Source organism: Poecilia reticulata, chromosome 20, assembly GCF_904066995.2.
Source record: "Poecilia reticulata chromosome 20, P_reticulata-male-v2, whole genome shotgun sequence".
NCBI lineage: Eukaryota > Metazoa > Chordata > Actinopteri > Cyprinodontiformes > Poeciliidae > Poecilia > Poecilia reticulata.
In genome coordinates this window covers 19432338-19443583 of record NC_088849.1, presented here as the reverse complement: position 1 = coordinate 19443583, position 11246 = coordinate 19432338, and the positions used below count along the sequence as shown (strand labels likewise).

At 39.0% G+C, this 11246-nt stretch overlaps 1 protein-coding gene across 7 annotated transcripts in view; it reads left to right on the top strand.

The window, feature by feature from the left end:
• The first annotated feature begins 90 nt into the window (after positions 1-90).
• asap1b (ArfGAP with SH3 domain, ankyrin repeat and PH domain 1b) overlaps positions 91-11246 on the top strand; it is a 65393-nt gene continuing 54237 nt past the window's right edge. For 4 of the 7 annotated variants that reach the window (XM_017301862.2, XM_081601748.1, XM_008396644.3 and 1 more), the window contains exon 1: positions 91-937. In XM_017301862.2, the coding sequence (XP_017157351.1) occupies positions 812-937 (126 nt within the window). In that variant the 5' untranslated portion in view covers positions 91-811. The remainder of the gene's footprint in view (positions 938-11246) is intronic. The other 3 variants (XM_008396647.3, XM_081601746.1, XM_008396646.3) reach the window with 1 other exon arrangement.

Genomic DNA, 11246 nt, shown 5'->3' with positions numbered 1-11246 from the left:
AAAAGTATCGATTTTCTTACCCAAAACATTGACTTTTATTTTGAAACTCTTAACCGGAAGCCGCTCTTTCTCAAACCGTTATCTTAACTCTGTCTCCTCTCTCAGCTCTGAACGCGGCCGAGCAGCAGGAGAGAGTGGCAGTGAATGTGTCCGAGGCACCGTTTAGCTGTTTAGAGGAAAAAACACAAAAAAACTCAAAAACTACGGCGGAAGAAGAGAGGACCAAACCCCGGTGCAGACCCACACGACCTCGGCTTTACCCTGGACTATGATAACCCCCAAACAGAGGCTGGTAATAACGGGACGCTGTGTTTTTTTGACGACAAGCGGCTTATTGCACATCTGTAGAGCATAATGAAGGCATCCGCTATTCTTTACGGGTTTTCCTCCTACGTTTAGCCACAACACTATTTAGAAATGCGTCGCTCTTTAGACGTCCTCTGAAGGGAAAAAAAAAAACAAAAAACATACACATATATACACTCATCGAGGGGGGAGCTAGCTGGTTGAGAATTGTGCTAAAAAATCCTCCTCCCGTGGCCTTTGGAGGACAGTGAAGTCATTCGAGAAGGAGAAGAAGAAGACACGTCCAGATCATCATCCCTGATAGTTTTACACAGTTCTGCAGAGGAAAATAAGCGGCGCTGGCTTTCCCGTCGATCCGATCCAGACCCCACCGGCTATCTTAATCATTTTCCCTCCAGATCTTACATGGTTTTGCCTTTCTGAGCCGTCACCGCCGACCCTTTTGTGGGCATTTATCCCCCCCTCCACCCTACCCTCTCTCTCACACTCACCGTTAAAATAAAGGATGCCGGATCAAATATCGGTGTCCGAGTTTCTCTCGGAGACAACAGAGGATTACAATTCCCCGACAACGTCCAGCTTCACCACCCGCATGCAGAGCTGCAGGAACACAGTGAATGTGCTGGAGGAGGTAAGAAGAGATGGGAAAACTTTGATTTAAATGTCGATGTCACCAATCTCAGTAATGGTGCTTTTATTAATCCACACCACGTAGCTCATTTAACATGCAGTCCACATGTTTGAGAGCTTTGCATGGACAGATGCATGGCAATCAGAGAAGAAAATAACTGCACCTGTTGCTTTAAAGCTACATTTTTACAGCTATCAACCTTTAAAAACATCTATTTTTCCAAATGCATTCAGTCAGATTTACCTAATCTCTTTTGTCTGTCCAACCAGAGATGTGGAGTAATAATATAATAGAGGATGAGGATGGCTTTTGTTGGAGGAGTGAAGGAAATGGAAGGATGTGCACTCAAGGCCTGCAGCTTTCTGTGTTCAGGATTACATAACTCAGGGCTTTGGAGTGTGCTGCCAGGCTGTAGCTGAGTGTGTGTGTGTGTGTGTGTGTGTGTGTGTGTGTGTGTGTGTGTGTGTTTGTGCGACAGAAAGACCTATTTTAGTCACAGGCAGTCAGATGTGGATCCCTCTCTTTCATACATACACGCAGGAATGAGTGCATTTTAAAACAGCCTCATTTATGTTTTTAAAAAAGCAAATCAATTCAGGTCAGGGCAGGTGGGGTTTGTGTTTGCATGTGTGTGTTTTTTTTCCCCGAGTGCTCGCCTGGTGTGATTAAATGGAGCATCATACCAGGAGAGCAGCACACACCTTCGCCGTCGTCCTCTGATGCCAAAATGTGACCTAATTTCCCCCACTTCCAACAACTGCATGCCCAAATTACATCAGGGTTACAGTATTTAGTGTAATCTCCCATGTAAGGGAGCATGAGCTTTAAATGTGACACCCATAACTCCATTTGCAGTGCTTAAAGTACAAATTAAAGGCAGTATAAACGTAAAGGAGATGATAGATTAAACGTATTTGCACACAAGTAGCACATTATTTGGAAGTGGAAGGAAAATGGTGCAATAAAAATATGAAAAGTGCAGTTTCCACATATATTCAGCCCACTTTACTTTGGTATCCTTAAATAAAATCCAGTCAGCTTTTAGAAAACACCTAACTGGACTCTTCCTGTGTGTAGTTTAACTTTGAGGTTTATTATTGAACATTAGTGAACAAATGGCACAACTAAGACAAAGAAACACAGCAGACAGATCACGGATGAAGCTCTGGAGAAGTTTAAAGCACAGTTGGGTTATAAAATTATTTTTCCAAGGTTTGAAACATTTCACAGAGCTCCCTTCAATTAGTCATCTGAAAGTATGGCACAACTGAAAACCAGAGCTGACAGAGCGTAATAGTCGAAGAGAGAACGATTTGCAGATACATGAGCAAAAATCTGTCAAACGCTCCACAAACCAGGTCTTTATAGAAAATTAACAAGAAGATTGTTGAAAGAAAGTCTCAAGAGTCTCTGGAAAATGGTGCTCCGGTCAGATGAGAGCAAAACTCAACCGTTTGGTATATGCAAAAACACGGTGATGGCAGCATTATGTTGTGGGGAAGCTGGTCAGAGTTGAAGGGAAGTAGATGGAGGTAAATGCAAGGAAATTATGGAAGAAGACTTGAGACTTGGTGGATGTTCTTCCAGGAAGGTCCAGTCAAAGTTCAGGCTTAAATCCCACTGAGAATCTGTAGCTGAACTTCACAATTTATTAGATCTGAAACGATTATTCGTGATGAATCGATTATTGAAATAAACGGCATTGTTTTAATCAACTAACTCAAAAAAAGACAAATTGTTGATAGAACAATAACAAGCAGTAATAACTGAAAACTGTACAATAAATAAATACATTTGGCATTTAAGATAATAAAAAACTGTAAATATTTTTTTCCCAGAAATCCTGAAGTTGCGTAATTTAAGCTTAACCTGATCAAAAGTCTGTAAGAAAATGTCTTACTAAGCACTTTTTACTATCCATTTATTAATCAATCCAAAAATTAATCAATATATTGTTGATGTTAAATAAAGCAGAAAGAACTGAGCTTTTCACATGTTGATGTTTGAAGTGTTTCTTTATCTGCAGATGCATCCTTTGCTACAAATAATCAAAACACACATTATGTAAATGCTATTTTATTGCATGTTGGGCATTAAAATTTTTATTTTCTTACTCGAATAAGGAAATAAATTGTTTATCTGCATCTTCAATGTATTTATAACATATAAAAAAGGCTTGAGCGGTTAAATGAAAAACTGCACAATGTGCTATTTTCTTCACCCGATTAATCGACACAATAATCGATTAATAAAATAATTGTTAATTGCTCTCCATTCAATTTAACTGAGCTTGAGAGAGACGTTGGAAAGAAGAATGTAAATCTCTAGATGTGAGCAAGGTGATTCTGGAGGCTGGAATAAAAGCATGCCGCACTTTTTAGAATAATTGTTTTTTTTTGTAAAAACAAATCTGCTCTGCTTATTTGAGTTGGTCTGTCAGCTAAAATCCCCCACATGTACGTTTGTAGCATGCAGAGACGTGGAAAAGGTTGGGAGCCGGCGTCTAAACTCCTGATTCCAGTTTGCTTTATCATATTTTTAGAAAGTCTCCCCAGAACGCAGAGTCAGGGCTGTGTTTATCCTCAACATGGAGCCACACTCCGAGTCTGCTGACTTTTAACAAGGAGAAGGCTCGCATCATGAATCACCTCCCTGGCTCCGTGCCTCTGATCCGGGGAGGCTGCTGCTGCTGCAACGCAAACGAAAAACATCTGTCGGACAGGGCGGCCATGTGCGCGGCGCTTCAGTAGCCGCTCTGGAATTTCTGCAGGGATCACATGACGGAGAAGACTATTATGAAGAGGGAAAACAGAGCGCAGCATCCTCCTGGGAGTTTAAAACAAAGATGCGCCTGGAAAACATTCAGAACGGGGCGGGGGGAACACACCTCAACGAAACGTCGCGTTTGTTGAAATCCATGATGTTTACCTCACCTGTCTTCCTTTCCTCTCCTAGTCATTTCCTTGGTATGTTGACAAGGTAAATTATGCAACGGTACGGCGTGAATATTTAATCCTGAAACCTGAGAGGGAGATTTGACCCAGCAGGAGAGTTCTCATTCTCTCTGTGCTTCCACTGAGTCATCAGGAAGAAGAAAAAAACAAACAAACTGCTGCTGCATCATGTCGTCTCAACTCAGCTCTGACGATAAATTATTGAACAGTTCGCATTAACGACATGAAAACATTAATGTTTTGCCTTTAGAAACATCATCTCCGGTGTTTACACTCGGATCAGATCAGAAGTGAGGAAAACATGGGGCCGCCAGATGGAGAGATAAAGTTTTAAAAATAGCCACTCTTGCTTTGTCTGCCTTAAACAAAGGAGTTGAGATGTGTGTGTGTCTGCGTGCGTGTGTGTGTGAGTGTGAGTGTCACTGGGGGTATTATATGTGTGTGTTTGCTGTGTGGGTGGCAGACCGGAAGCTGGTGGATGTGTCTGGCTTTTATTTTTGCTGTCATCTTTGGTGCAAAGCAAATTGTCGTGGTGTTGTTCCCACGGAGCACATGGCAGAGAGAGAGGGAAGGTGTGTGTGTGTGTGTGCGTGCGTGTGTGTAGCTCGGATTATTCTGTGTGTGGATTTAGAGATGAATGTTTTGTTTGTCAGATTCTGGAGATAATTTCTGTTTTCATCAGCAGGTTTTTTGTGTTGCTTTACCCTTTAAATCAGAGGAAAACTCAGCAAATAGTTGACTAGTCATCTTTTGTCTATTCTCTTTCATAAGCGACTAATAAATGTAACATTTTAACTCCTTTGAGTCTTGAAAATCCTTATTTGAGATTAAATATATTCAGTTGATGTTTTTATGAGTGCTCTATCTATTGCTTTATATTGACCAATTTATTAATTTTATATAAAACCAGGAAGGGTGGATAATATTGACTTAGTTTTTTTTTATTTATTTATCTTGTGAAACTGATAAAAGTTTTTATTATTACTGTTTTAGGTAAATGCATGGCGATGTCTGTGTGTCACAGCAGTTATATTCCCACAAATACAAACACTGCTCTAGAAAAACATTCCCATTGGTATCAAGCTTCTTTAGGACAGTCAGTCACTTAAAGAAAGTGTGATTTGTATCATTAAACTGCAAACACTGACTGCATTTAATCATATAAAGTAGTAAAAATAACAACCCCAAAAATAATTCAAATTATTATCACAAGATATTTAAAAAAAAAAAAAGATAAATGATACTATAAATTCCCAGCCCTATGAATTAGCCTTTATTTCAATAAAAAAACAACAACTATAATTACAAGTTTGATGCAGGGTAACTACTGGGAAAGTAGGATTTTAATTTGATAAATATTATTAAAATATTTCCTATGCCCAGCTGTTTCTGAAAAATATTTGTTTACAAAATAAACAAGGTTTATTACAAAAAGCAAAAGCGAAATCCTATAGCCGCTAAAACGCTACTACATTTTTGTTTACATTTTGTGAAGAAGAAAGTTTCTCTCATGTCTTCTTCAGAGGTTTTTATGTCATTTACTTTAGGTGTTTGTGGTGCAGCGCCCCCACAGGTGAGGTGGTGAACTGGTTTTTCAAAGTGTTTGGTATGTTTGATACAGTGCAGTGTGAAAGTGAACAACACCAGCTGAAAATTTAACAAATGTTGCATCCAAGTCTACTGGACTATCAGGTTTTAAAAGACCCTAAAACAATCCACTAATGAACTCAAACGTCTAAAATTTCCTTCTGCTCTTTAAATAGAAATCAGGGGTAGAAAAGCATCTTATCTTATCAGATCGTGTCGACTTGGTTAACAGGAAAAGGACATGTCACTCTGAGGCTCTCCTGTTTTTGTCCATTTTGTTCTTCTTTTCCTCTGATTTGAGTTCATATCAACAGCTTGGACTTGTAATTCCCCCTGAGGGGTCACGTAGTGTGTGTCCCTGTACACCACAGATGGCACTTTGCGTCACTGGGTTTGCTTTTCTCCAAACCACAGAGAGCCACAGCGGCCATGCAAAGGGGGAAACCCTCAATGCGTTGGCGATCCTTAGAGCGTTCCTCCCTGTCCTGCGTCACTTGGACCGAACCAGGAAAAATGTTGACTCTTTTCACAGTCGCTCTATTCAAGCATGGCCGGAGCTGACATGAAGGGCAGGGCCTTTCAGATATTATTACTTTTACGTAACGGTCTTTTCGGACCGCACACTCTCCGCAGTGACACTGACTTTGATAGAAGAAGAAAATAAAAATGGCGGGCTATTTCAGCATGAGGAACAGGAGGACTCCAACTTTGCAGTACGGCAGGCCGTTTTAGCATAAAATTAATTTCACTATTCTTACGTTCCAGATGTCTTAGTATTAGCAAATTATGATTACACTTTGAGTAAATAAAATACGTATTTAAGAAATCTCTTATTACATTCTGACTAGTATAACTGATGTTAGATTACCATTAATTTGGACGGAAGCTTTAAGAATGTGAAAGTTTAGTTTCTCATGTTAGACCTTCATTCAAGGATTCGTGAACCAGAACAAACAAAACAGAGAAAAAAAGCTAAATTCTAAGCTAAATTTATAGCAAAATGCATCTTTGCTATAACACTGTTATTGTTTCTGTTCATAAAAGGAGAGGCATCTCCTCCCCACGCTTTAATGCACTTACTCATGAGGGATTAGGAAATGCCTTCCACGTTAAAGCGTTCTCTGGATTCACACATGGGTTGGGTAAAATAGACTCTAACTAAACAACAAGGCTCTGCTTGTTTACAGTAAAGCATCTGCAAGGGTGCCCAGAAGGAAATCTGCATCTGTCCTTCAGTTCAACGGGCAAACATTGAGCATTTATTGTAGAAGCTTCGGGTCGCCCGTCTGAAACCCAGCAGCACCTGAGGCCGTGTTCCCGATGACGCGCCGTCATGTGAGGCTTCAGCGCCAGCACATGTGACATCCAGGCCGCCGGCGGGGAGTCGGCTGCAACAATGGCGGCACAGATAACTAAAAACGGCTGCTTTCTTTTGTATTCGCTCCCCGCCGCATTCATTGTTCCTCATAATCAAGTCTGATTATTAAATATTGAGGACTATAACTCTTTTTATGTTGATTTTGATCATCACTTTGGTTAAACTAATTCTTCTAAAGCCAGTTTTTTTGGGGTTTTTTTATGTTTGCGTTTGTTTAACCTCTTAACTTCCACCAACTCCCCTCTCCACCAGGACAGAAAACAGTGAATTATTCAGGACTGGACGAGTTTTTATCATGTGCGGCTTTACATAACAAATTTGAGTGTGCGCTATTTAAGTCTTCCTGCTGCAACATTGCAGCTGAGGAGTGCAGCTGTGTCACAGTCAATTATTAATGAAGTTGTGGCTTTTTATTCATCGTCTGTCCCTGATGTCTCCAGACTCAGTGGGTCTCACACAGAAAAGAGGGACGTTTATGTCTCTTTGCAGAGACACTACCGGGTCACCTTGCTGCATGCAGGAAGACATTTCTTACTCACAAATTAACCTCCTACTTATTACAAGTGAAGTTTAAATTTATGCATAAAGATGTGTATAGATTTTATTTTAATATGTACATGCCTATTATTTGCATGTATTCTGTTTAAAATATATGGATATATATTAAAAATGTAGCTTAATTTCATAAGTCAAGCCGCGGTAGCATGGATTTAGATGCATTTGTCTAACAAAGATGAGCCTGACTTGCTTCACCAATCACAGTGTTAATTTTACATTTAATGGTAAAAGTTTTGTGTTCCAAAATATTCTGATTCAAATCCCAACTCAACAAAATTTTAATTAAAATTTTTTTTATGCTGCTACAGCAGTTTACGAAGACCAGTAGAGCCATAAATGTACAAGAATATGACAACAACCCAAAGCTAAAACTACACAGAAATGGTTTGAAAATAACAAATTGACAGTGTAATATGAGACGGATAATCTGTGAAAAGATCAATCTTGTCCACCTCCTCTTCGAGGTATTATTGCTATCTGAATTAATCTTTCGCTCCCAATCAAAAACAACCAATCAGAGCCAGGAGGAGGGTCATAGTGCTGTCAGTCTAGCTTGTGTACGTCCTGCTCAATGTGCTAATGGTGGAAAAATAACTTGCTGTTTCAGGAAAACTGTTTATGCATTTATGATGTTGTTATGGAGATGTGACATGTGATCATCCCAGTAATAAAGTAAAGCTCACAGAATAACAGGGTCTCCCTCAGAATCCCGGTGGTAGAGGCAGTAGGACAGTGATGTTTTTGAGTTAAAAATGTTTAGTTGACTGGAAATTTGAAAATATCATTAGACAATTGTGTGTTATTAGAAGACATTATTAATAATCCCTAAACACCTTTCAAAAAGGTAAACATAAATGTTTTTTTAAGATAAATAAACAATGTTAGCCTGGTGGGGACTCAAGTAAAGCCTGGGTAACTGAATAATATCCCACTGTAAAAAAGCATTCTTCTTTAAATTTCCCTTCTGGCTCTTTTATTAATTTGTTTTCAGTCTGACGCAGCAGGAGGTAAGGCTGCGTTGTGTTGCCTGTTTGCCAGCTTGTTTGCTGAAATCTGATAATAGATCTGCGGGCCACAGCTGCTGGCCTACCTTCCTCCCACAGCTGCACTGCGTATATCATCAAGGGCTATTAGCTGGCAGCGGATTAGCTGTGGACCAGGCCTTCCTCTGGCCTTCTGATCCTTCGCTCTTCCCTCGGATTTAGGTGTCAGTGTTCTCATCTGTCTGCAGACCTCAGGGTGTTGGGGTTATCGCTGTTGAATTCAAACCTTTTCCACCTAAAATATGGGCTGAGTTTTAGTCTATTTAAGGAAGCAAACTGTTTTAATTTATGTCTGTACATATATATTCTCCTGTGTGTATGTGTGTGGATCAGATTTTAACTTGTCGGTGATGGCACGAAGGTACATTTGGGACGTGATTGTTTTTATGCTGTTGTGGAAATCATGGCGCTACAATGGTTTTTTTTTTTTCATGAAAATATTTCTAGTTGCTGCAACAGATGTAATCTCTTGATATTTTTGTGTTACAACTTGGCTGAATCCTATTTCCCTGTGTTTACCCAGAGAATTTGATACTTACTTGGCCCTTTAATTTAAAGGGGTGAGCAGATATTTATACATTTTGTTTTCTTCTATAAAGGGACTTCAAGAAACTGTCACTGCATGTGCTGAGAAAGTATTTCCATCTTTACAGATGTCTTCTATCTTTTTTTTTTAACCAATTGTCAAACTATTAAACCATTTTTAATATCAGACAAACATGACCTGACTAAATATGAACAAAACTTTTCCAATGATAACCAGTCCCTCCAGAATGCTATGTTATTTATTTATTTCTTTAGATTGTTGCAACCTAACGTTATTATTTTTGTGGCAACTTTTAAAAAAAGTTGCAGTCAAAATTGTTAGATTGTTTAATCTTTGTTTATGCCACAACACAGTCTTACAAAAAGTTGAAACTGCTGCACATAACCTTCCTGAAACAGGAAGACACGGTTAGTATGTAAAGTGCAAATAACATTTTCAAATACATTTTTGAAATGGCAAGAACAATCTAATTTATTATGAGGGAAAACAATTAAAATCCAACCTTACCACGATTTCTCCAAATGCAGTTCTGGGTTTGTTTGGGACCTCAAGCTTGAGCTGTTGGTGGACCTTTGGTGTAATCTTCATATATCGATCACTTCTGACCTAAAGTAAATATCACAGCTATTTCAGAAAAATCAACTGATTGTGGCGTCCAATTAACCAAACTCGTTAAACTGCGTAAATGCAAGTCGGAGTTGATGATACAAGATTTTCTCAGCATGACGCGTTCAGGTGCAGCTGGTAAAAGTAGATTGTTGAAATATCAAAACAACACCAAAGTAATTTAACCATATTTTATTCTCAAACATGGGCACAGTCCATTGGAACGTTTTAAAACGTTAACTTTGACCATAACCGTATCTGTTTAGTAGTTTGCTTTGCTTGCTTAAGTTTTATTCATTGGACAAAAATCCTACCAAACCTCTAGTAAGTTCTTCACTTTCCACTTTTGCAAAACCTTTATAGCATTGTAAAATCTAAATGCTTTCTTTAGATCAGAGCATGACTGTCATTTAGCCGTCTGTTAGCCTACTTCCTGCTGGGGGGATCTTTGAGAGGACAAATACTATTGCTCTACAGGTGGTTTGGTTCTTGCACGCACCTCCGACTTCATTGTTTGAAAAATATACTTTATTTTTTGCAAAAATTACTGAAAATCTCTTACAACCTAGTTGAAAATAAAAGTTGAGTTAATTTGATGTTTCAAGTTGAAAAACATGGTCAGAAAAATTATTTTTACAAAAACTTCCCATCATTACACCGGACATTTGCCAAACACGCCGGACGTGTTCTTAATCGCTTAAATTAATGTTAGGGTCTGAAAGTTACCAAAGGAATCTAAACAATTCCAAATATAGAAATGAATTGCAGATTTTTGTTCTAGATTAACTTGAGTATGTTCCAACTGCCCAGAGAAAACTAAATTGATAAAAATTATCAATTTACAAAAATTCAACATAAATAGTCACAACAGGTTGTGACTTCTGGTTTTACGCCACATAGCACCCAAACTAAGTGAAACAAAAGGAAATAGTATTTAGTGTAATTCAAACTTAGTGCAACACAATGGTAATTTTATCTTTGCTATTTATTTTTAGCAACTGTCAACACACCTGTCAGACGAGGTAGCTATAACTAGCATTCAGTGGCGTGTCAAGAGATAGTGTTGTCGTAGGATGTGTCTAATAGGCCATCTCTGCCTGTTAAAGTATATTATTGAAGTCATTTACTGCTTGTTCAAAGAACTGCATGGCTGACATTTTCACAGCAGCTGTAAAGCTACAATCCGTGGCATGTTGGGAGGTCATAATGGAAGTGCCCTTTGAATAGTAGCTGGAGTTTGTGTTGGGCATTGCTGCGATTGTTTGTCCAGTTGCCGAAGCGTCCAAATGGTCCGTGGGAGTAGATACACCTGTGGTCTTAAAATGTCTTGAGTCACACAAATGAGTGTGAAATGTGAGACTCAGCTGCAGGGAAACTTCAAGGAATGCTGCTAAGTGCTTTACAGGATCTCTGACTCTGACCAGCGACTCATGTCTGTGCTGCTTGTTGCATCGGAAAAATTATTTACAGGCTTGGAAAATGTTGCTTCTATTAAGGGTGGTTGATCAAGGCGTTACATTCTTTGGCTTCAGGGGTTAAAGATTTATGACTACTTGAGGAGCTGAAAGGCTTTACAAACAGGCAATCAGCAAAATAAGATGGATTCTCTGACAGATATTTGTGATTGATTAGCAAA